The sequence below is a fragment of the Cordyceps fumosorosea genome (assembly GCF_001636725.1).
Source record: "Cordyceps fumosorosea ARSEF 2679 chromosome Unknown scaffold_3, whole genome shotgun sequence".
NCBI classification, from domain to species: Eukaryota; Fungi; Ascomycota; class Sordariomycetes; order Hypocreales; family Cordycipitaceae; genus Cordyceps; species Cordyceps fumosorosea.
Genome location: NW_017387303.1, coordinates 838671 through 863399, shown reverse-complemented (window position 1 = coordinate 863399; position 24729 = coordinate 838671). Strand labels below are relative to the sequence as shown.

Sequence of the window (24729 nt, the reverse complement as noted above, 5' to 3'; positions counted from 1 at the left end):
AACGAATGCAGCATGCAGCGGACGGGCTCTGCGTCTGTGGCACGACCGGAAATAGAGCGGTATGCGTGTTGAAACCGGCTTCTTCAAGCTCTTTATTGAGCGATGTTGACAGCCCAGCGGCCATCATCAACGGGATGACAGGAATGTGTTTCTGAAGCGGATTCGATGAGCAGAGAGTTGGTAGCCTCAGCACGCCGGCTCCTCGCATAGAGTCCCAGTCCGCGTGTTGCGATGCGAGGTTGTGGAAGAGCCTTATCCGGTCTCGAGGTTGGTATCTGGGCTGCAAACAGCCGTGAGGACTGCTGCGTCTGGGGGATAGTAGATTTGGACGGTGGCTTGCCGTGTCGCCCTCCTGGCTGCGGAGCGTCTCGACAGAGGCCCGGATGGTGGCGACGGTTGGAAACTAAGGGCCGGTCGAGAAAATGAAACTTCTAGCGTAGTTGGTCAAATATTCCTTGACCTTCCTATGGCAAAGAACTACTGCTGATGACAAGAATCAGCGTCGGGCACATGACTGACGCCCTGGTATCATCGCATTACGACACACCTCCGCTGGCACCAGCCCTTTGGAATTCGCCTGCACCTGGATCAGGTACTCGTTTTCGGGTCCCAAGGGACGAGTGTATCCAGAACCATGAGGCCCCATGAGGCACATGAGGCCTGTTGAATGGGCTCCGTCTATGACGAGCGTGTAGTTGTCAAGCATCCCCTTGACCGTGTCTACCATGCCATTGGCCAGTGACATGAGACCGCTCATGCTATAGAGGGACTCTATAAGACGGTCTTCTTCCCCTCTCTAATCTGAGACGAAGACCGGAAAATATCATGCAGATTCTCCGTCAGGGATGCGACGCCATTGTGTCCAAAGGCGAAAGCTTCAGACGCACGGCTGCTCTTGATCCCATCGTGGATGCTCGCAATGGATCTCCTGGTCGTTGAGGATCACGTCGCCCGGTCGTGGGAGCGTCTCCAGCGGGCAAAGTTGGCCTCGTAGCCCGAGTTGAAGAGGAGAGCCTCGTCAGCCGCGTGAAAGTCGGCGAGGTAGCGCTCCAGCTCTGTCACCTCGCGGTGCGACCCGTCGAGGCTTCGGCTGCCCCCCCCGGCGCCGAGAAAGAAGTCGGGCCGAGAAGCCAGCAGCTCCAGGAACAGCCGTCGCGCATATCTGTTGGTGCGTAGGCCCAGAATGTCGTTGGGACCAAAGTCGGAGAGTCCCGGCTGATGCGCCGGAGGCAGTAGATGGTAGCTTTTCCCTGCCGCCGGCGATGTTCCAAGCCTGCCTCAAGGGAACTCAGAAGTGACGAGGCGATGCCAGCTTCTGCCGTAGAGGGGTGGTTGTTCGGCATTTTGGATGTGATTGCGGCCGATATGGAGAGCAGCAAAAGGAAGAGGTTGCCCTTGTAATATGGTTGTCGCGCTGGATACCCCCAGCACAGTGGACAACCGCTCGACTTTTGTATCTTGCCCTTCTACAGCAATTTTTCCATACTTGCACTGCTGTCTTAGTGTCACCCCCTTGAGATCCGGATTGTCCCTTGGCACTGCTTTGATCGCGAGTCGAGACCCTCTCCTCTCTGCAAGAGCTTTTCAGCTGCATGTATCCATGTACCATCCGCCAGCTGCCACCTGTCTGGAACCTGACGTTGGATATCATTTGCAGCGCCAAGAAATGACAGCACTTTGGCAGAAGCAATGTGTCAGCATGGGCAGACGATATGGATGAGTTCACGGCAGAAGTGCCTCACGACAACCGCCAGAGACACGCTTTCCGTCGGCCTAGACACGCATCGTGCGCTATGTACATCGCAACTTACACCTTCCGCAAACCTTTATGGCTTCCACTATTTCCATATTACTTTTACGTAGTCGTAACATGCCGGGTATCGATTATCCCGCATTCCGTCACAATGTTTCGCGGGCTAACAACGCCCTATTGCTGGCGCGTCGAAAGCCCAGAGCCTTCCATGTAGTCAGTTCTGAAGTGTGAAGCAGCCCAAATCTCGCATTCAGGCCGATTGCAGCCTTCCATACATACATGAGCCCTGGTGTGGCCGAGAACTTTCAAGTATCTGCGATCTCGGCTACGGGCCTGGCGTCTGACATGCCGCAAGCCCAGGAGGCAGCAGACTACCTACCATCTCGGATGAGGAGGGAAAGCAGGTCACTCTCGAATATATAGAAGGCTGTAAAAGAGCATCTCAAACATTTATTTCAAGTAAACCTCGCCCTTTCACACTTGAGTTCAACAGTCGTTAGCCTCGTCGGTTCCTTCGTCACTCAAACGGCCTTTGGCCTTCCTCCACAGCGATCTTCCTGTCACTCCATCCTGATGCTGAATTTTTAAACGCCCACCCCTTCTGGACCACTTTTTCTGCTCAATGGAACGGATACTTCGGCAAGATGCCCGTGAGAATCCCCACGCTGAGGCGATAGTCGAGGATTCTCGCTCCTTGACCTACTCTGGCCTCATCTCTGCCGCAGAGGGCCTCGCGAGCCGTCTTCTGTCTCAAGGTCTTCTCGATGCAGAAGAGCCAGTCGCCATCTTGCTGCGACGCGGCCTGGATCAGGTCGTCTCACAGGTTGCCGTGCGTCTCGCAGGCGCTACTTGCGTACCGCTAGACGCCTCCGTCCCAACTTAGAGAGATGGGGAGATAAAAAGAGAGGAGAAAGTCAAAAATAAAAGAAAAAATATAAAAAGAAAAAAAACATACAACAGCCGGTGTTCGCTGGTCGTCACCGACCCAACTACTAATCTGCCGATTAACAGCTTGTCTATGGGGGAGCAGACGAGACCCCGAATTCTCTGTTATCTATGGTCGTATGTATCAGCAGTTGACCAAATCTGGTATATATGCTCATCCGGCAGATGATGCGGCGCGGACTTCCCTGCGCCGTCCATCGGCTCGGCTTCGCCATCGGCGACAGCAGGACGGGCACCGGCAACCCCAACGACTTCGTTTCCCGGATGCTCGTCGGCTTCATCCGAATGGGCTCCATGCCGCTGCTGCGGGACCAGTGCTTCGAGTTTGTGACCCTAGACCACGTCCTCGACGCGGTGACGCACACCGCCGCGTCCAAGGAGAACCTCAGCCGCTGCTTCAACATCGTGTCCCCGGACGAGAGCCGGCCCATCACAATCGAGGAGATCGGGCCGCTGCTGCGCGGCGCGGGGTACCCGGTGCGCGTGCTTGGCTACGACGCCTGGCTCGAAGAAGTACTTGGGATGCAGCTGCCGGACGGCGCGCTGGCCTGCATGCTCCCGGTGCTCCAGGAGCGCGTCATGGGCCGGCTGACCCGGGTGGGAGGTCGCTCAGTGGACGCCCCGGGTAGACGCGACCAACACGGCCCGGGCGACGGCGGACCGTCCCGATATTCAGTTTATCAAGTTCACCCCGGACATTCTTCTCCGGTACATCGAGTTCTGGAACCGCAAAAAGGTCTTCAGCATCCCCTTGCCAGGAGAGCCGTGTGCATAGCTGTTGATGGTGTTGTTGTAGTAACTGATACTTTTACAATGTGCCTATATCGAATCAAGGTAGTCGACTAATTCAGATCATCATGTAAATCTTTTAGGTTCAGATCGCCATAAAGCCTCTATGCCTTGCCCTTGCGCTCCAGCTCGGCCTGCTCCTCTTGCTGAATCTTCGCGTCAATCTTGGCGCCCCTCGAGGGCTCGTTGCCGTGCTCCCTCGCCTGCCGTCGAGTTAGGTGAAGAGATTCTAGAGCAATTGCTAAGAGATTATATAGATGATACTCACCGGCGCGGTAGGGTCCTCCTTCATCCTCGCCGTCTCGGGGACGTCGCCCTCTTCGCTGGCTCGCTGGGACGGTGTGAGTGATTGATCTGTGATTGTTTTACAGTGCCGGCAATGCATACCGTTTCCGCGGCTAGTCTGTTGGCAATGGAGCGCTGATCCTCTGCACAAGATGTCAAGTTAGTCTCTGCTGGACGTGTAGAAACTCCCGGCTTGGCTGTGAGAACACGCACTGGGATCAGTCTGGCTGTGGGAGTTTTCCTTGCCCTCCTCAAAGGGTTCGTTGTGTTCGGTGGACGGCATTTTGATAAGGAATGACCTTGAAAGAAGTGACGGACTCAATTAGGGAAATATTCACTTTGTTGAAAAACTTGTGTGTTGAGAATGGTGAGCCACAGTACCGCTCTATCGTTATAAGTACTCCCAGCTTTAGCTTGTATTACATCATGACTCCGTCACCACCAAACCACACTAAACAAACAATCCACAGTTTTATCTTGCAAGACTAAGATTCAGACTGACAGTCAAGCAACCAAATGGGCTCTCGGTCCAATTGTGTGGCTTTATGGATTGATTGTGGAAAGTTTTGTTCTCGAGGTTACAATGTGCCACAATGTGGCTTGCACTCGGAGCGGCTACCGTACATACCGAGGCATCTCCCGATCAACACAGCAAGCATCGCTAGTAGAGAAAAGTAGAGAAAGGATCGACGGAACATTCGGCGACATGTCATTTTAAAGAGCCCAGGAGGCTATTCTCCCAGCTCAAGAAGGACTGGTCTTGCAGAAGGATTCATCCTGCAGCATGGCGGCACGGCCTGCTTCTGATATACCACTTCGGGCGAATCATGCAGGCGGTGGAGGGGCTTCCGCCGGGAGCTGAATCAGTTCTCGCTTCATTACTACCTTTCTTGCAGCCAGATTCGGGTCTCTATACACTACGATCGAGCCGAGTCTCAGACTGGACCCTTTGATGTGCATATGGGACTCAGTCTGCGGGCCTGCAGTGTCACTTATATCTAACTGGCGCATGTATGCTATTCAATGCCTTGCTATTCGTCGCCCTTTGATGCAGAAACTTGCAACATACCGTAGTACCTATTACCACCTACATGGCTATAAATCTCGTCCACTTTCCACAGTTGCTGCTGTCTAAGCTAGCCATCCACTGGTTCTCACCATTGTCTTGGACTTTGTACTCGTAAACTCGAATTTTTTTTTTCAGAGCTTCTTGCGACACCATGACCGATTCATATTCATACTGGGACGAAAATATTGGTTCGGCCCCTCAACGCCGAGCCGTCCGAGACCTGATCAGCCACCCTCTTGGGTCAGACGAGCTGCCTCCGCACTTCGACAGCAGCTTATACAACGACGAATTTACACGCAGCGTCTTTGCACTGGACCGTACGAAAAACGAAGACGACTTTAACCTCTGCACATCGTCAGCGGATGCCTTCAAAATGCCCTTGCGGGAGACGTTTGGCCGGTGCGCGAACAAAGCCGGCGCTCTCGGCCTGCCGGCCTGCCGGGCCGCTCGCGGTGTGCCCTGCGGAGCCGTGTACGCCGTCGCCATAGGCATGCGGCAGTGGTCGCCCTCTGCAATCATCGCCTGGGTGGTCCAGTTGATGGAGAGCGGCAACGCCCGCGCGCGGGAGCTGGCACGCCTGGGTCCGGAGGCTGGGGAGCGCCGTGTCCTCGCCGGAGGACCACCACCTCGCCAAGTCCGCCGGCGCCGCGCGGGCCGCCAAGGGGAACCTCGACGTGGTCGAGTGGATGCAGACGCTCACGCCGTCGTACAGCCTTGGAAGATCCGCAGCGAGCATGATGGTCTGGGGCGAGATCATGGGCGGGGCCTACGCCCTCTGGTCGGGCAACCTGTACTATGCGTGCGTGTGCGTCGAGTACGGCAAGGACGCGTGGGCCGCGCTGGACCCGTTCGCCATCACCGTCGAGGCAATAGAGCACCTCCCGCGGCGCGGAATTGGCCGCGACGTCCTCTCGGGCATGGTCACCGGCGACGTGGCCGGCTGCGCCGTCGGCGCCGCGCTGGACAGGCGTTGCGTCGAGGACCGCATCGACCCAGCCGGCCTGCTCAGGCTGCTGTCCCTCAACGAGGCCCTCAACTACCGTGCCTGGACTATTACCGGGCACGGCTGGGGCCGCACGCTCGACCTGCTCCTCGCCGGGGGCGGCGAGCTCGACTGCCCGGGACACGTCGCGACATGGGGCCACCTCGCGGCCTTGAGCGACATCTGCGACAGGCTCAAGGACCGGACGGACACGCACGACAACATCGTGAATGCGTTCCCCGAGGTTGACTGGCCGGCGGCCATCCACGACAACTTCAACAAGGCCACCGACTGCGGCTGCCTGCCCCTGGTGTACAACACCGTCCTCTGGTGGTGCGTCATGGCCGTGTCGCACGCTCCGTACAGGCCGAGGGAGGAGGTCCTCGCCGTGCTGCGCAACTTCGACGGTGACCTGCGCAATCAGGGCCATGCGTGGCGAAAGGCTACAAGGTTGGCCAGGTTCTCTGGGCAGGCGCTGGCTGACATTGGATGCATGCAGACCTGGGACTGCAAGCCCGTCTTGGAGCTCGCCAACGGCATCAGGCTGAACTGGTGCTCAGATTGCTACATGTACGACTCGCCGCTCGGGCCGTGCTCCTGCGCTGACCAGAGCGACTACTTGTCGCCTGAAGCGCGGGAAGCCTCCACGGCGGCACTGCGGAAGCTGCTGCAGGAGTGAATGAGAACTGTCTGTTGGGCGGACACTTCTGTATGCGCTCCAGGGCAAGGGTAAACCACAAAGACTTTTTGACAATCAAAATCGAAAACGATGAAGGAGGGGGGAGCATCAAAGGCTTAATGAATATACAACAAACATCCAAAGATATATATAACAACAAACATCCAAAGAAAATTCCAAAAAGAATTATCCAAAACAAGATACGTACAACTAGAGTTACGCCTTGTACAGCAGGTCAAGGAATCCCGTCGCCAGGTCCACGACGACGCTCTTGTTGGGCAGCGAGCCGGCCACGCCGTACAGCGCCGCCGAGTCGCCGACCGCCTTGCCCTTCGCGCCCTTGCCCTCCACCACTCGCACGCGCTCCTTCTCGCGCTCCTCCTCCACCGCCGCCTCCAAGTCGCTGATCAGCTTCGCCCAGACCTTTGTGATCGGCAGCGTGACCGCCACGTGGATCGCCGGCGGGTTCTGCAGCGCATTGAGGTGCCAGCCCCTCGCCGACATGGCGTCCGCAATGTCGTAAATGTCCAGCGTCTGCGCCGTAAAGGCCACGACGGAGACGAGCGGCCGGCCGACAATCTCGAGCTCGCCGGCGAGCGCCGGCGACTCGCGGATCGCATCGGCGATCTTGCGCGCCGCGCCCACAATCTTGCCGCACGCGTCCACGTAGCCCGCCTCGCCGACGGAGACGAGGCTCGCCCAGCAGCCCGCGATGAGCGCCCCGGGGCGCGACCCCGCGAGCCCCGGCGACGCGTACACGCCGCCGGACCAGTCCGGGCACACGTAGTACTGGTAGGTGCGCAGCGCGGCGGTGCGGTACAGCACCGTCGAGTTGCCCTTGGGCGCGAAGCCGTACTTGTGCGTGTCGACGCTGATGCTCGACACGCCCTTGACGCGGAAGTCGAACGGCTCCGACTCGAAGCCGGCCTTTTCGAGGCACGCGATGACGAAGGAGCCCAGGCAGCAGTCGACGTGCAGCCACAGCTTGGAGCGCACGGCGAGGCGCGCGAGCCCGGAGATGTCGTCGATGATGCCGTGCGGGAAGTTGGGCGCGGAGCCGACGAGCATGACGGTGTTGCGGTTGATGAGGCGCGAGACGCCGCGCAGGTCGACCTGGTAGTTGGGCGCGGGGCAGTCGACAAAGTGCACCTTGATCTTGAAGTAGTCGCCGGCCTTGCGGAAGGCTGTGTGTGCGGTGATGGGGAGGATCCTGCGTGCTGTTGCGTTAGTGACAATTGGCTCGGACAGAAAGATTATGCAGCCCCGCGGTGTCCGTTCACTCACATCTCAGGCTCCGTCACGCCGCGCTCGACGTAGGCCTTCTGGCGGGCGGCCAGGCAGGCAAGCAGGATGCTCTCGGTGCCGCCGCTGGTGGACGCGCCGGCGGCGCCCTGGGGCGCGTGGAACATGTTGAGCACCATGCTGACGACCTCGGCCTCCATCTTGCGGACGCCCGGGAAGACGTCCGGGTGGATCGGGTTGGACACGGTGAAGAGGCCGTAGGCGTCGGTCTGGAGGCGGATGAGGTCGGCCTCGCCGTGGTAGACGGCGCCCGAGACGCGGCCGTCCTCCCAGCGCGTGTGGTCCATGCCGGCCAGCGCGTCCAGCTCTGCGCGCACATCCGCCTCGGGCATCCCCTCCTTGGGCAGCGTCAGGTACCGCGTCTGCGCCGGCGGCACCAGCTTGGCCGCCATCTTGTCCAGCGACTCCTTGACCTTGGCCCGCACCTGCGTCCGCACCCCGGGCGCCTGCAGAAACCAGCCGTACAGCACGCGCCGCACGTCGCGGTAGAGCTCGAGTATGGCGCCAATGACGCCCCGGCCCCGGAGCTTCCAGTAGAGGCGTCGCGTCCAGCGGGAGACGAAGTAGAAGAAGATGATGTTGCGGAGCCTGTTGAGGGGGGAAGCGCGTTGTCCCGAGGTTAGCGAGTGCGGTCTGGTCGGCAATTGAAGGAGGGAGGGGTCTATTACAGGTCGAGGTTCAGCAGGCCCAGATATAGAGCCGACGAGCTGCCGGGCTTGAGGGCGCCGGAGCCGCGAAGGCTGATGGGCATGCGCGAGGAGCCGGGCATGACGGCGGGCGGCCTCGGCTATATATGAGGTATTCGGGATCGCGGGAGCGACGGGCGGCGACGACGGCGGAAAGCGATGATTCTAATGCGGAGGACCAATAGGAGAGAGGGTTAGAGCAATGGGACCCCTCGGATGGGCATGTCGAACATGGGACGAGGAGGAGAAAGGAGGGAAGAGAGAAAGCTACGAGGGAGGGGAGGATTAAAAAGTTATGGCGTGTCTTGGTGACGTCGAATATTGGTGGCACTATGGGAGGGCTGTACCTGGTACCTCGGTCGTGGTGGGTAAATACGTGCCGAGAAGGGTACTGAGTTACCTAGGTTGAACGTGCGTGGAGTTCGGCCGAGTTAAGATTACAAGACCAGCTAGGTTAGCATCGCTCCGAACTCACTGCCAGTCGCTGCAAATGAAGTTCAAATTCTTTGAACTCGCTGTAAGTCTCTTCACATGGCCGCAAACCCTCGCAGAGGTCAATCGAGTCGGCCGGCCAGGGCTGGTCAGACGGGAGGCGGGCGACAGCCTGTACTTGGACATTTTTATTGTGGGGCCGGCCGACTCGGGTGCCGGCAACTCCCCTTACCACGTTGCAGCAGTGCAAAAGCAAGCAGGCCAAGTTTGCGCCTCAGGTCCAACTTGCTAAACCGCTTTCAGGCTTAGCAGCGATATGAGAACGAATGGAGGGCGAAATCCATGATATAGTCCCTCCCCGAATTGCCCCTATAGCTCGTTTGGCAGCGCGGCGCCCAACGCCAGCGGCTCGGTTTGCCCCACATGGAAATGGCGTCGCACCAATCACATGTGCTCGTGGAGTTCGGCTTTTCCCATAACGGCAGCTCCATCAAATAGCTGCTCTGCTGGGGCCTGACATGTGCCCTGAGAGGAGTCCTCTGACCAGCACCAACAAGAACCAGAGGAAAAGGACCCCTACCCATGCGTTCGTATGGTCTGTCCTTTTATAAATGACTTGCATCATGTTAAAGCGGAGCGCGGCTAATTTACCTTTTTTTTGCTCTCTGATCTTTTCTGTAGTTCTTTTCTTCCTTTGGCTTCCTTTCGGCCCAGACACGACTCCCACTACAAGCCCAGACACCGGAGCATCCCGTTTGGGCAAGCCAGTCCCTGCAACGTTTGGAGGGCTACAGTGAGGGCATCGATCTCATCACCCAAACTTGGGCATTGGATGCGGAGAATTCCTCGCTGTGCCTTGATGGATGACCCGTGATTCGTTTGTGCATCCTCTGTTGTCATGTTCTTCTAGTGCACCCTCGTTGGTGCAACTACGGAGTAACCTCTATATCGCAACTCACACGACAGCCGAACTGTATGTAGATGCTACCTTGTTGTCAATATACATACATATACATGCCTCTGTTACTCACCGCGCAAGAACCCAACGAGGTGTACCGGGTCCAGAATTATCGACGAAAACCTAAATAAATACAGATGTTATATGAGCACCTCTAATCCAGAAAGTGCAACGTTGAAGAGGCTATTCAGGATAACAACACGACGCCCAACGAGAAGCACTTACATTCGCCCTGGAGCCTAGTATGCGCCATTGCCGGCAATTTTACCTCGATACTAATAAATTTCATCTTTCTTATGCATACATTCTACCTTTCGTACCTTTCTAAAAAAAAAAAAACAATTCACATACATTTTCTGTCTTCTATGGCCTCCACATCTTCCGTCTTTTCCGTCTACTGGATCTTCTTGTCTTGTATATCTTTTACATCCTCTGTATATTTTTCATCTCCTGGACGTATGTCCTTTTGCAAGGTGTGCTTCTAGAATCGCCGTAGTTACGATATTTGCAAGGGAAGCCTGCAAGCTGTATTCCGTATTCCGACTTTGATGAATGCATGTTTCCGCACTGGCGGAAAGTGTGCGCGAGCCATCTCTATCCGCAGTGGCAACGCAGCGGACAAGAAATGCTGGATCTGCGAGCTAGGATTCCAGTGATAAAGTGACTGATCTTGAGATTTTCATTATGCAATGCAAACACGTTAATAATAAATAATGCACGTCACACTCGGAACAGCGCATCGCCGCCTTGCGATTTCAGCTACGGCCATGACTGACGACTGTCAGATAGACAACCAGCTCTTGGCTACACCACCAAGACTGGACAGGTTGGAGAAGAAACCAAGGAAGGGCCTTGACTGAAAAATCTGTCTGTTTTCAGAAACGCTCACGGGGTTGCTGAATCTGGCGGTGACAGGCCCTGCGCATGGTTTTTGGCTGCAGCCAGGCACCGACCTAGCGCCTGGCCTGCTATCGCAGAACGAATGATAATGGGTGACTGTAACATAAAAAAGTTGAAAAATTCGCGCTCTTAGTCTGCCTTGGGGTAATCAGGTCGCGATGATGGGTGAGGGTGATGCCCAGGACGTCATCAGGCTGCTGCGGCTTGTGACGAAACAAGTCGGTCTGTGACCAAAAAGTCTCAGCGACGGCCTGCTTGCTTGGCAGCCCCGGATTCAGCACCCCCCTGACTGGATTGAAGAACCGTTCGAGTTCACAGTTCTGTAATGGGTAAAAATTGCAGATATGAAGAAGCACAGTTTGCAGGTGGCCGATAGATTGAAAGATTCGTCTCCCAAGTGGCTGGCGGTGGCGGCAATATGTTGTGGTGCATGAGCTTCTTTGTCACAGTAATTACAAATGCACTTTTCTTACATTGTTTACCAGTGTCACCGCATAGAAGGGTCTGACGGACTATGAGCTGTCGACTTTTGCTTGGTGGGGGGGGGGGGGGGGGGGGGCCCCAGCCACTACAATGGACACGTCAACCAGGAAGCAGATGCAAGAGGACGTAGATGGCTGAATGGTCGGTGAAAAAAGCAAAAAGCCCAGCTACATAGAAAATCTACCTCTAGGTCTTGTGTGTCTCACCACCCTCTTGTTTTGACCAGAAGAGTGCCTGCCAAATATCGGGGGTGGCAAGTAGGATGAAGAATGGGGGGGGGGGGGGAGGGGGAGGATTGCTGGCGGTTGATGAGGGCCAGTGACGATGCCCATGCCCAGTGGCAAGTTCAAGTAGGCGCCCAGGCTGATGTTGAATGAAACTAGAACTGTCAAGAAGGCGAAGAATGAAAATGGATGGCTTCGCCTTGGAGCTAATGCAGGTCGTATCATTACTCCGTAGATGTCCTGATGGTCTGGGTAACTATGGGGTGGCGGCGGCTCAGCCCATCCACCGGTCCAGGTTGACTATGAAGTACGTATACGCATCTGTGAGGGAGTATCTTGTTGATGGATGCAGGTAGTTCCCGCGATGAAGAAGGCTGGATATACCTGGGGCGCTATATCATGTACTGACTGGTACGTCCAGGGTCGCCTTTCTGGGCACAAATGGGTGGTGGGTGGAGGGCAATGCCAAATGGACGGGGCAGGGCAGGAGGCTGTTCCGAACAGCTCATTCATTCGTCCAGACAAAGGCGGTAATGGAAACGCCTCAGTACGGGCGGTTGCCTAACGTCCTATTGGATGGGAGGGATGGGAGGGATGGGAAGGAGAAAGGCAAAAAAGTGAAGTCACCTGGGAAGAAAAGGCAGCCGGAAGGATGCTGTGCTGTATCCGACTAGCTACAAGACAGAAGACAACCATCGATTCTTTGTGCATGACGTTCTGGCTGAGCAGCCATCCATTATGCGAAACTTAAGGCACCGATGCAAGTCTGAAGTCGAGTTGTGCCGATGATGCATGCAATAGAAGCATAAAGTATCATGGCCTTCTTCACCGACTAATCCTGGAGGGTGACGAGTTCCATAAAATTATGCAGTCCGGGGTGGGAGGATAAGAGCATCAAGATGCACAAATGTGAAGGGGGTGTAGGATGGGCGGCATCTCTGTACCAATTGTGTAGGGAGATACAGATGCAGGAAGAAAAAAAGCCACCGTCATAACCCAAAGCAACCAACCATCTTCAATCATCATCGCCAAACCGCTAGGCAGCACTTGTGTGTGTGGCTGCGGCTGTCAGCTTCTTTCTTTCCGCCTCACTTTCCTCACTTGTCTTGTCTTGTCTTGTCTCGTGAGATGATGGGGGAAGGGGACAAGACAAGACAAGACAGGACAGGACAGGACAAGCCAAGTCACTGTGCCAACGGAGGTGCAGCGCCGGCGAAGCTCTCTGGGAAGGCTACGAATAGCATGCTCTCTTCTACACCACTCACACGAACCCCCCCCCCCCCCCATACACCAAGCTCGGGCGTCCCAAAGAGATCAAGCCCGCGGCCGGCGTTTCGATACCGAGGTGCTGGTCTGGCACCGTGGTCTGGGACTAGGTCACCCGGCTCTCTTCCGACCGGCTCGCGCCGCCTTTCCTTCAGTCACTTGTTACTTATTCCCTCCTCCCTCCCCTCCCTCTACTTACAACATGTCGTGCGTCCTAGCAAGGCGACCGGGCGTGGACACGTGGGCCACCACCACCACAACCACCACCACCACAACCACCACCACCACCTCACTCAGAGAAGTCGTTGTGTAGACATACGGACGGGTGTGGCCGATGAGAGTGAGTGTGCCAGTCGGGCTGGGACAAGGACAGGGGCGGTGTCAGAACAAAGGGGACCAAGACTGACAGACAGGTGGCTGCGCATGTATGTGTCTGCGTGTCTGCGTGTCTGCGTGTAAGAGTATGAGTGTGTGTGTGTGTGAGTATTGTATGCTATGACGGGTCTGGGCTTGAGTGCCTTGCTTGCCCATGCTTGGTTGCTCCTACTTCACCACGTACAGTCACGTCAAGATATAATACCGACCTGCACCCTGCCGTCTCGAAAGTCTATCCTCCTCTCTTGTCTTATACACGCTACAACATCAATGATTGGAATGTCAAGACACGCTCTTCTGCCTCAGCTCTTCTTTGATCACATCAAGTAGCCCCAGCTTTACCACCTTTCCCTCTTCTCCAATTCCCCATACATGAACCACAACCATGGCCCCCGGTCTCGTCTATCCCCAGACCCATGACGAACGGCAGCACTTCCCATCCTATGATGAACGGGTGATTGCAGCAACGCCGCCGTCTAGTCACGCGTCCCCAGTGCTACGGGCTGTCGCGTTGGATGCCCGGCCGTTCGCACCGAGCACCGGCGAGCAGCAGCAGCTGATGGAGGGCGCCGCCGAGGTGGACCTGCTCGTCGAGAACTTCAACAAGGCGGTTGAGATTCAAAACGAGCAGGCCCGCCGACTGCACGACCTGATGCATGGTGAGTGACCCGATCCAGCGGCGGCGACCCCCATATCGTCTACTGCGTGAGCAAGCATGGCTAATCTTCTTGACCTCCCAAACAACAGCATATCCACGCCTCTCCAGAGCCTACTCAGAGGGCTCGCTTCCTGCGCCGACTTCCACCGACGCCTCTGCCGGCAGCGCCCCCCCTCATACACCGCCTGAAGGAGCCGCCACCATCAAGAGCGCGGCTCGATATCAGGCCACCGTGGAGGACTGCACAGAGTCCGAGGCCGAAGAGGACTGCCCGACTCCGGCCTCAAGTGACGACCGCCTCACACCGCCCCCCCCCGGAAAGAAGGACTCCAAGTCGTCGGACCAGGACAGGCCGCCAGCGAGACGGCACACCATCTCTGCCTCAGCGCCCACATCGCCCTCAGCAGCCCACGCCGTAGTGGTGGGAGCCTCGTCGCCGCCTACCATCGTCAAGGAGGTGCGGTTCTCGGACCGGCCGCCGTCTGTGCTACAGCGCAGCGCCTCAGCGCGCCACTCTGGTAGTGGCGGCGTGTCCTCGCAGCAGCAGACAAGGTCGTACCAGCCGCAGCCGCGTGAGAGAGCTGTGCAGTCTCTGCAAGATGACCGATGGGGGACCCTGTTCACACCCCAGGGCAAGGCAACCTCTAAGATGAGAGACGCACTGCGCGGTCTGGCCATGCACCTGGTGAGTTGCAGCGTCTTATACACACTCTAGAAGTCACAAACGCCTGCTAACAAAACATCAAGATTGAGGTGTATAAGCCAACTCACTCGCTGGTCGTCACGCCGGAGAAGCTGCACAAGTTCTACTCCAGGTACGGACTAGACAGGGAGGACATCAACCTCGTCAGTAAGTTCTTCAGCCAGCTCTGGAGCCTCCATGGCTTGCAGGCAACACCATGCTTACCTTTCCGTGCAGGGATGTTTAGCCTGACTTCCCGGGATGCCATGGAAAACCTGGAGAGGGTGTTCCTTTCCCTGAACTGCGAGTTTCACGTCGTTCAGGATACCTACAGCGCCGGAGGTCGCCCCCGCCGGCCGTACATCCCCGCCCTTACCCCCGAGGGCTTCGTACAGTGGTCCATCACGCTCATCCGCGCGTGCCCGGACCAGGAGGCCGTTCGCCTCGCCCGCGTCTTTGCGGACATTGACCTCGAGGCCCGCCCCGAGGACCCGTCGCTGGTGGAAGGCGACGATGCTCAGCGCGGCCGGCGGAGGCTTCCGCGACAGATCTCGCGGTACCTGTTCCCCGCGGAGGCGAACGCAAGTGAGCTGCGTCTGCTCACCGACACCATGCGTCAGTGGCGGTACGCCACCGAAGCCGCCTCTGCCTCTCGCAGCCCGGACCGGCCGGCGGCGCAGTCGTCCTCGGTGCAGAACAAGCCGCTGATCCACTCGGACGCGCGCAGCCGGCAGGAGCACCTCCATCGCCCCAGGAAGGACTACGACCACGACTACGAGCGCGATGCCGCGGCGGTGATGGTGCCCCAGGGAGGCGGACGCAAGGACCGCGAGTACCGGTTGTCGGGAGGATCCTCGCGCTACGCGTCCAAGTCGCACGCTCGGGGCGAGAGCCCGCGACGGAGCTCCTCCAAGCGGTACGACAGACGGGAGCGGGACGGCAAGGAGTCGGAGAGGGACCGCCGTCGCGGGGAGCGCAGATGGAGCGCGGACAGCTACGATGAGCCGCGACACAGGCGTCGCGATGCCCGGGGATCTCGGGCGTAGACGCGACGGCAACTGTATTACCTTGCCTGTATGATGATAGTATACTAGTTTTAGCTTGGACCGATTCACGAGTGCGCAATGAATGAACGGCCTAATTTAGTCTCGATACTGCCGAGATGTGTGTGCTTGTAGTTTGCATGAATGAGGGTGCTGAGGGAACATTTGGACGGACAAGGCAGGCAGCGCATCGCATCGTCAGGCATTCGCTCCGTTAGGCCGCCGTAGTAAAGACTCTGAGTCACGTCCAATGACCGCTCCATCTGCACGAGAAGATGTAACAAGCAAGCCGGCAGGCTTCACGGCATGAAGCCTGCCCACTGATGGCGGGACGCGTGCATGCATACTGGTGGTGCCTGAGGCTCGCACATTGGCAGGGGAACGAAGCCTCCGAGACAAACATCCGTGACAGAAAGGCGTGCGGCTGCAAGAGCCCGTGTCCATCAGTCATCAATATTCTCGTGCAGCCGGTCTGGCAGCCATCTGCCTGCCAACGCGCACCTTGGGAACGATGCGACGGGGAGGTCTAGGCCACGCAGGGGGAGCAAAGTGGCGACGCAGGACGGCCCGTCCTGAGGAGATGGGCAGTAGTGAGGGAACGAACTGATGCAGCAGGCATGGCATGCAGTGTGTGAGTGTGTGCGGAAAGTAGCTGAGGCTGATTCGTGAGAGTGAGCGTACGTACATGTCTTGGAGCCGGGTGCACCTACATGCATCAGGCACGACGAGCTGTCCTTCATGCAAGAGCTGGAGGCGAACAAGCATGCAAGGCCGGAGGGCGAGTAAACAAGTATCCCGGGAGGCGAACAAGCAACTCATGTCAATCATCGGCGATCATCGGCTGCGACTTGACAGGCAGATCAGGCTGGACAGCCCGCGTCTCGTATCTGTTAGTCGTGACGATCTTGAGGCGGGATGAGATGAGAAGCTCGACGTACTCTGCCGCGCAGCCCTGCACAGAAAATGGTTTCAAAAAGCTTGTCCAGTAGACGCATTAGCTGTTCAACACTCCGTAGCCGAGCCCTTGCCCTGGGCGGCCGGCCGGGCACGGCGACCGGGGCCGGGGCGAACGGCTTTCCCCACGGGAACGCTCAGCGGATGGCAAGAACCGTGATCAAAAGCTCACCAATAATCATAAACTAGGGACGTCTCAGGATTGGCATGTGGTGAACACGAACCAATCATTCTTGTGCTTCCCGAGCACGTTCACGTTGCCTCCCCGGAGTCCTGAATCGCCTTGTACCCCAGCTCTCCCGCCCCTTTCTTTCCGCCTTGCCTTGGCCTTTTCCCCATCCGACGCCCCGCCAAGAAACGTTCCGATGGAAGAAATGTCCCCAATCTCGCAAGACCTTGACAGATTAGGATAGGGTCAGATCCATCACGATGTACTTAGTCTAATAGATTCCCGGGTTATAGGGCTGGGCGCGCGAGGACGAAGCGTCGGTACGCGCGTCGCCTATCCACCCTGTACGGGGGGGCTGGACTGGGCAGAGCGACCATCGTAGGGCTGTGCTGCTTGGCTGGTAGTAGGCGACGGGGGAAAAGTAGAAAAAAGAGGCGGTGGTGATTTAAGCGATGTTATAGTATTACAGGGTTTTACAGGGTATGTTGGCTTTGGTTACGACCGGTGGTGCCCTTGACTCGGGTCCGCGGTATAAGTAGAGTAGGTGTTTGGTCCAAGTCAGTCTCGTCGTCCAAGTCGACGACTTCACAAGCACACTTTCTCTATAACAGTTTTTTACCCGATTCTTCCCTCTGCCCATCATGGCCTTTCTTCGCCAGCTCACGGCCCTCATGTGGAAGAACCTCCTCGTCACCGTCCTCCGCCACCCCGTCGGCTTCCTCCTCCAGTTCTACGCCGTGCCCCTCGTCGTCTTCGCCGTCCTCGCCCGCCTCCCCGTCTGGCTCAGCCCGACCGAGCACACCTTCAGCACCGAGCTCCCCGCCGCCATACCCTCCTCTCCCGCTATCACCGGAACCATCGCCGTCGTCGCGCCGCCCAACGCCGGCGCCGACATCCGCGCCGTCATCGACCGGCTCGCCGCCGCGCCGGACCGGCCGCCGCTACTACGCCTCGACCGCGAGACGGACCTGATATCTCGGTGCGGCGCGGACGACTGCCACGCCGCGGTAGTCTTCCGCGACTCGCCGGGGACGACGACCGCCGGCTCCTGGAACTACACCATCCGGGCGGACGCGTCGATGACCGGCGCGCACGGCGGCGGCCTGGAGACGGTCTACATGCCACTGCAGCGCGCCGTCAACGCCGCCATCACCAACGCCACCACCACCTCCTCCCCAGTGGAGGCTTTTGCGTTTGGCCCGACGTGGTCCCAAGACGCAGACGAGGTCCGCCGCGGCACGCTCAGCACCGTCACCGAAGTCTACGCCTTCGTCCTCTTCGGCTGCCACCTCGTCGCCGTGTACGCCATCGCCGGCTGGGTCAGCTCCGACCGCGACGCCGGCGTCTCCGCGCTCCTCGACAGCATGGGGGGCCGCGGCCGACGCTGGACGCTGCCGCTCGCCCGCACGCTGAGCTGGGTCGCCGTGCTCGACGGCGCCTGCCTGCCGCTCTTCGTCACCTTTGGCGCGCTCTACCAGCGGCTGCTGTTCCCGGCCTCGGGGGTGGGCGCGCTGATCGGCTGGCAGGTGCTGCTGGGCACGGCGCTGAACAGCTCGGCCGTGTTCGCCGCGGCCTTCTTCTCCCGGGCGCGCGTGTCGGCCATCGTCGTCGGCGTCTTCGCGCTGGCGCTCGCTGTGGCGTTCCAGTTCCACGCGTCGCGGCCGCTGCCGCTGCCGGCGCCGGGCACGGTGCTGGGCCTGTCGGCCGTCTTCCCGAGCTGCAACTACATGCTGTACCTGCTGGATATGGCGAGGTGGGAGGTGACGGGGCGCGCGGCGCATATCTCCAGCCTCCCGCCGGCCCGCGACAGCGCCGGCCAGACGCCGGACCTGTACCACGTCACCCAGTCCACGCTGCTTGGGATCCTCGCCGTGCAGGCCGTCGTGTATCTCGGCTTGGCCGTGCTGGTCGAGTGTCTCATGCATGGCATCCACTTCAAAGGCAGGCACTTCAAAGGCACTGATAGCTGCAGCAGCCCTGCGGCGGCGGCCGTCTCGGCCACCAACCTCCAAAAGACGTTCCGCCCCGGCTTCTGGACGCGCATATTTTCCTGCGGCAGCGACCGGAAGCGGACCAACCGCGCCGTCGACGACGTCAGCATCGACGCCCACCGCGGCCAGATCATGTGCCTCGTCGGCCCCAACGGCTCCGGCAAGACGACCACGCTGCAGATGCTCGGCGGCTTCCTCGGCATGGACGGCGGAACCGGCCGGGTCTCCTTCGACGCCGCTCCCTCCCGCGTCGGCATCTGCCCGCAGCACAACGTCCTGTGGGAGGAGCTCACCGTGCGCGAGCACCTCGTCCTGTGGTCTGGCATCAAGGGCAACCCGGCGACCTCGGAGCGGATCGACGCGCTCATCGCCGACTGCGACCTCGCGCGCAAGAGCGGCTGCCCGGCGCGGCATCTGAGCGGCGGCCAGCGGCGCAAGCTGCAGCTCGCGTGCATGTTGGTGGGCGACCCGGCCGTCTGCCTCGTCGACGAGTGCACCTCCGGGCTCGACCCGCTCTCCCGCCAGGCCATCTGGGACCTGCTCCTGCGCAGCCGCGCCGCCGGCCGGAGCCTCGTCCTGACCACGCACTTCCTCGACGAGGTCGACGTGCTGGCCGACCACATCGTCGTCCTGCAGGGGGGTCGGATCAGGGCGCAGGGCTCGCCCGCGGAGCTCAGCGCCACCCACGGCGGCGGCCACAGGGTCATGGTCGAGCGCACGCCCGAAAGCCTCGCCGTGGACGAGGAGTTGCAGGAGGAGAAGGGCGTGGCCTGCCAGGACCGGCTCGTCTACAGAACCAAAGACTCCGCCGCCGCCGCCAAGCTCGCCCGCTCCTTTGCAGCCGCCGGCGTCCACGACGTCGCCGTCGCTGGGCCGCAGTTCGACAACATCTTCCTCAACCTCGCCGGCGACCGGGGCGACTCGGCGCTCCCCAAGCCGATGACGACAACTCCCGAGTCCGACGAACAACGCAATCACCACCCGATGGAGCCGGGACGCGAGACGAGCTTCGCCACGCAGGTCCGCGTGCTCTTCCGCAAGCGCTTCCAGGTGCTCCCGCGCGTCTGGTGGGCTCAGCTCCTCGCCGCCGCCATCGTCGTCGCCGCCACCTGCGGCCTGCTGACCTCGACCCGGGACGTCGTCGCCCCGGACTGCGGCGAGTACGCGCCGCGCCTGGTCCCGGGCCAGACCGCCCGCCTGCAGTACGACGAGGCCTGCGCGCGCGGCGAGCGGATGAGCGGGTGCGACACTCTCACCGTCGGCCCGGCGAGCGCCAACGCCACCGTCTTCGAGGCGCTGCGGCGCGGCTACCCTGACTTTGACGGCGTCGTGGCGGCGTCCGGGTTCGTCAACGCGCTCGCTGGCAGGGGGAGTTGGCTGGAGTACATGCAGAAGCAGACGGGCTACTTCGAGAAGGGCATCTACTTTGGCAGCGGCGGCGCCGAAGACCCCGTCGTCATTGCGTACCAGTATCAGGCGTTCATTTCGGAGCCCACCGCCGCAAAGCTTCTCAATATCTGGAGCCAGGCCACCGCCAACATTGAGATCGCCACCACGTACGGCTCCCTGCCGAGGATACCAAAGGTACGTCACATACCTTACCGGCAAGGCGGTAAATACTAACAAGTAGGCAGGACACACAAGACGGGGCCTGGATATTCGTCCTCTTCATCGCCCTCGTGCAGGCTGCGTACCCGGCCTTCTTCGTCGTGTACCCGGCCATCGAGCGGCGCAGTAACGTGAGCTCGCTGCAATACGCCAACGGCGTGCGCAGGACACCCCAGATGGTCGCCTACATGCTCTTCGACCTCCTCTGGATCGTCGTCCTGTCCGTGGTGAGCACCATCGCCATCGTCCCCATCCTCGGGTGGACCGGCTCGCCGTTGCTCATGATCCTCATCTTCGCCTTGCATGCCGTCTGCGGCAACTTCGTCGCCCAAATCGCCAGTCACGTTTCCAACGGGCCTTTGAAAGCGTTCCTCACGGCCTTAACCGTCAATCTCATCTGCTTTGCCATTGGCTTCGGCACCGTTTTCGTAAGCGTCCATCGACCAGCTTCCAAACCTACCTCCAACTTTGCTGACCGCATAAAACCTCCAGGGAAGCTTGTCACAACCCGATAAAGTCATTGACGGGGTCGCCTGGGGTCTCGGGTTCTTCCTCCCCATGGCGAACCTTGTCCGGGCCTTGCTCGTCGGCTTCAACGCCGGCGGCCTGGGCTGCACCGACGGCGTCGCCAAGATGATGGGCGCCATGGACGCCTACGGTGGTCCCATCCTCTACCTCGTCCTCCAGGTCGTCTGGCTCGGCATCCTCTCCGTCTGGGTCGACGGCGGCCTGCCCAACATTTCGCTCCCGGGCATCCTGACGCGCAGCAAGCCCGCCGCCGCGTCCCCGTCTAGCACGGAGCTGCAAGACCTAGCGGCCGCTGGTCAGCAGGGCGACCATGACGATGACGTCCGCGCCGAGACTACCCGCGCGCTCCGCACCGACACGGACCCGCTGCGCGTGCTCAACGTCACCAAGCGGTTCGGCGCCAACCTCGCCGTCGACGACGTCACCTTTGGTCTGGGCCCCGGCGAGGTTCTCGCGCTCCTCGGCCCCAACGGCGCCGGCAAGTCGACGCTCGTCAACATGATCCAGTCTGAGCTGCGCCCCACGCACGGCACCATCCTCCTCGGCGGCGGCGGAGCGCAGGCCGGCCGACAACTCGGCGTGTGCCCGCAGCACGACGGCCTGGACCTGCTCAGCACCCAGCAGCACCTGACGCTGTACGCGCGCATCAAGGGCGTCCGGCTGATGGACCGGCTGGGCCTCGCGCCGCACGCGCGCACGCCCGCCGCGCGGTTGTCCGGCGGCAACAAGCGCAAACTGAGCCTGGCCATCGCGCTGCTGGGCGCGCCGCCGGTGCTGGTGCTCGACGAGCCCACCACGGCCATGGACGCGCTGTCCAAGCGCGCGTTCTGGCGGCTCGTCGAGGAGTTCGCCGGCGGGCACTCGGTGCTGCTGACCACGCACAGCATGGAGGAGGCGGACCGGCTGGCGGGTCGCACCGCCATCATGGCCGCGGGCCGCCTGCTCGCGGTCGGCTCCACGGCGCGGCTGCAGCGGCGTCACGGGGGTGGCCACAGCGTAGGCTTGGCGCTCCGCTCGGCGCCGGACTCGTCCCAAGAGGAGATGGCGGCGGTGTGGGCGTGGGTACGGGAGCGCGCGGCTGCGGAGGGCTCTGAGGCGAAGCTTGAGCGCGACATGCTCCGTGGCCAGATCCGCTTCACGCTGTCACCGGCGGCGGCTGATGAGAAGGAGGAGGGGGAGGACGGAGGGGCGAAGGGGCGGAGGTTGCCGCCGGCAATTGCTCTGTGGACGCTGCTGGAGGAGAACAAGGACGAGCTGGGCATCGCATTTTACTCCATCGGTGGCGCGACGCTGGCGAACGCGTTCATGAACGTGGTCCGCGCGAACAACGTATGCGAGGAGAATAGCGAGGCCAAGAAGAGGTCCATTGGCCAATTGATTCGGGACTTGTTCTGAGGAGAATGTAAGCAATACGAGACAAACGGTGAACAACGACACAAACACGGGGGTTTGAATGTGAGGGCAAATATCCAAAGGTCCATTTTGCCTATTCTCTTTCCAAATACCACATGAAAGTTATAAAATTATGTCATTCGGGTAAAATTATACAGCGCTTGTTTACTGCAGATCATGCTTGCTTCAGTGCGCAGAGAAAGAAAAATAGAAGGATAAAGCACAACGAAATGGTACCAAAATGATGCCGAGAGAAACTGAAGCCAAGAACGACATGTCCAGTCGCAGTAGCAGAACCGTTTTGAAGCAGTCTAATGAATCCTAAACACAACGGCACGGATTATTGCCGCCGAGATGTTTCGCCAAAGTGCTGTCAACATAAGAAAAAAGGAAAACTTTTCTGTCAATATAGTGTACCAATATAAGACGTGGAGAGATCAGAAACGTGAGAACCAAAAAAGCAGTCGTGAGAAAAAGACAGACAAAAAGCAGACAAATACATCGTTTCATCGCTACTCGTGGTATCATGTCGAGACAAAAAAAGAAGGCCAAGTATATGCATGTTAACTCATGTCGTTTCGTGGTGGTGTCGTATACATCTGATAGGAGGTGGAGGGGAGCCGCTTGCTCCCCGGGTTGGGCGTTGTCGGCGCCGAGGTGACGAAGGTTCGGGACGAGGCGACGCTGGCGGCGCGGCTGGCGCGGCTCCGCTTGAGCTGGCGAAAGTCCTCCTTGAAGACGTTGATGCAACGCTGGAGCTCCTCGTCCGGGTTGGGCGGAAGCTGGATCTCGACGGCCTTGAGGCAGATGCGCAGGTGCTGCAGCTCGTCGTCATTCTCGTCGAGCTCCCGCTCCAGGTAGGCCACGCGGTTCTGCAGGAAGACGATGCGCTCCGCCGCTCTTTCGGTGCGCTCAACGAGGAGGAGGTTGATGTGCTGCGCAAAAAAGTGGTTAGCTGAGAGGGCTCGAAATGGAAACGGTGAGCGAAGTCGGGTGCATACTTCCATCTCTTCTTGCCGAGCTTTCAGGTTCTCGGCTACCTGTGAGAGCTCCTCGTTGAGCTTGTTGGCTTCAGCGATCAGCTGCTTGGCCTGCGCTTCTGCGATGCATGTTCGTTCGCGTGACGCACGCTCTTCCTCGGCCAGGCGCTCCTGTTCGCGTTCGCGCTCTCGTTCGCGCATGGACACCAGCGACAAGTCGGAAAACTGCGATCGGATCATGGAGAGCGGGGAGCCGAGCACAGATTCGGTTTCGCTCCGCGGTGGAGGTGACTTGGGCGTCTGCGGATTGGGAGTCTGCGAATTGGACGAGCTGCCGGCTTGACGTTGTTCGTGCTGTGGAAGCTGTCGTCGTCGAGGGTTCGGGGACGACGGCGGGCTGACGGCCTTTTCCATCTGCTCCAGCTGGCTAGCGAACGCTAGCTCGTCAATGTCGTCGTCGCATGCAAGGCGCTGCGCGAGGAGGGTTAAGCGACGCGCGAGCTCATTGCGGCCGCTGCAGGTGTCGCGCGTATTCGCCGCGGCGGCGACCTGGCTCGGAGACGGCGTCGACGAGGTTTGGCGATGGAGAGGACTCCATCCACCAGGGACGGAGGAGTAGTTGAGGCTGGAGACGACACTGGGACTCGACTGGCGGTGGACAAGGTGTGACGGAGGCGACAACGGCGCGTGTAGCTCGTGATAACTCTCGTACGAGCTTCGAAAGCTGTTGGTACTTGGCGCCGGCCCATTGCTGGTGCTGCTCCCGGCTGTGCTGCGGCGATCCAGCGCTACAGGACTGCGAAAGCTGGATCCATGCTGGTGGTGGTGGTTATGGGCTTCTACCGCGTGCATATCGTTGTCGTGGTCCTCCGCTTGCTGCCACTCCTCGCTCAGCCATTCCATATCCAAGGGGAGAAGTCGCTGGCCAAGGAATTTTTTCGATTACTACCAGGAATCCCCTACGCGTTCTATTCGAGTTTCGAGCCCACTTTCCCCGGCGCTTCCCTGCGACCCCTGGGCCGGGGGGAAGGGGAAGGCTGCACGTTGAGGCTGCCCTGTCAGTGCCCAACCTCGTTGATTTTTTTGCGAGACACACCGCCAGTGTGAAGATGCAGCTGGGCTGGTGGGTGAGCCTTCAGGATTATTACAGCAATGCAGGCTGCTGCAGAGCTATGCCACTTCCTTCCAAGTAAGAGGAAGAAAAAAGTGGCCTTTGCGTCTACCGTGGAGTAGAGCGTGGCGCTAATCCTGGCGGGGGTGGCGTGTCAATTGTCTGTCGAGATGGTTTGAAGCTTCTGCAACTGGGAGCTCGTGGCCAGGCAGGGAGATCAAACGGCGCGGTTGCTTGGTGGTGCTGCGGGCGAACGCGTGACTACCAGTAGAGCGGCCGAGTGGTGGGCAGGGGAGTTGAGAGGCCAGACCGTAAGGATTATTGGGGGCATCGACTTCTCCGTGGTCATGTACTGGTAGCAGCGTCGACGTCGATGTAGCGTTGTCCGAACTGCGATGGGCAAACTGGCGGGCAAACTTGAAGCGTCCGAGCAGCGCCGAGATGGCCGAGATTTGCTACGGACGACCGAGATGGAGGCGCTGCAA

The 24729-nt window shown here is 59.4% G+C and overlaps 8 protein-coding genes across 8 annotated transcripts; 4 read left to right on the top strand and 4 right to left on the bottom strand.

Moving 5' to 3' along the window:
* Positions 1 to 92: 92 nt before the first annotated feature.
* Positions 93 to 757, bottom strand: ISF_01961 (hypothetical protein; the record flags this gene model as incomplete). The annotated part of the gene is made up of 2 exons (XM_018845568.1): positions 93 to 308; positions 548 to 757. 2 exons carry the CDS (start codon positions 755 to 757, stop codon positions 93 to 95), a joined length of 426 nt encoding a protein of 141 aa, XP_018707291.1.
* Positions 758 to 2809: 2052 nt separating this feature from the next.
* ISF_01960 (NRPS-like enzyme) lies at positions 2810 to 3473 on the top strand (the record flags this gene model as incomplete). Its single annotated transcript, XM_018845567.1, has 3 exons — positions 2810 to 2815; positions 2864 to 3302; positions 3328 to 3473. 3 exons carry the CDS (start codon positions 2810 to 2812, stop codon positions 3471 to 3473), a joined length of 591 nt encoding a protein of 196 aa, XP_018707290.1.
* A 118-nt stretch (positions 3474 to 3591) lies between these two features.
* On the bottom strand, positions 3592 to 4055 carry ISF_01959 (hypothetical protein; the record flags this gene model as incomplete). Its single annotated transcript, XM_018845566.1, has 4 exons — positions 3592 to 3690; positions 3756 to 3818; positions 3875 to 3915; positions 3986 to 4055. The coding sequence occupies 4 exons, from the start codon at positions 4053 to 4055 to the stop codon at positions 3592 to 3594; spliced, it is 273 nt and encodes a 90-aa protein (XP_018707289.1).
* A 937-nt stretch (positions 4056 to 4992) lies between these two features.
* Positions 4993 to 6502, top strand: ISF_01958 (hypothetical protein; the record flags this gene model as incomplete). Its single annotated transcript, XM_018845565.1, has 2 exons — positions 4993 to 5375; positions 5431 to 6502. 2 exons carry the CDS (start codon positions 4993 to 4995, stop codon positions 6500 to 6502), a joined length of 1455 nt encoding a protein of 484 aa, XP_018707288.1.
* Positions 6503 to 6718: 216 nt separating this feature from the next.
* ISF_01957 (sphingosine-1-phosphate lyase) lies at positions 6719 to 8573 on the bottom strand (the record flags this gene model as incomplete). Its single annotated transcript, XM_018845564.1, has 3 exons — positions 6719 to 7712; positions 7787 to 8392; positions 8473 to 8573. The coding sequence occupies 3 exons, from the start codon at positions 8571 to 8573 to the stop codon at positions 6719 to 6721; spliced, it is 1701 nt and encodes a 566-aa protein (XP_018707287.1).
* Positions 8574 to 13513: 4940 nt separating this feature from the next.
* Positions 13514 to 15514, top strand: ISF_01956 (hypothetical protein; the record flags this gene model as incomplete). Its single annotated transcript, XM_018845563.1, has 4 exons — positions 13514 to 13787; positions 13876 to 14471; positions 14534 to 14636; positions 14706 to 15514. The coding sequence occupies 4 exons, from the start codon at positions 13514 to 13516 to the stop codon at positions 15512 to 15514; spliced, it is 1782 nt and encodes a 593-aa protein (XP_018707286.1).
* A 1761-nt stretch (positions 15515 to 17275) lies between these two features.
* Positions 17276 to 22156, top strand: ISF_01955 (ABC transporter; the record flags this gene model as incomplete). Its single annotated transcript, XM_018845562.1, has 3 exons — positions 17276 to 20209; positions 20260 to 20661; positions 20726 to 22156. The coding sequence occupies 3 exons, from the start codon at positions 17276 to 17278 to the stop codon at positions 22154 to 22156; spliced, it is 4767 nt and encodes a 1588-aa protein (XP_018707285.1).
* Positions 22157 to 22716: 560 nt separating this feature from the next.
* On the bottom strand, positions 22717 to 24036 carry ISF_01954 (hypothetical protein; the record flags this gene model as incomplete). Its single annotated transcript, XM_018845561.1, has 2 exons — positions 22717 to 23088; positions 23155 to 24036. The coding sequence occupies 2 exons, from the start codon at positions 24034 to 24036 to the stop codon at positions 22717 to 22719; spliced, it is 1254 nt and encodes a 417-aa protein (XP_018707284.1).
* Between the last annotated feature and the right edge of the window lie 693 nt (positions 24037 to 24729).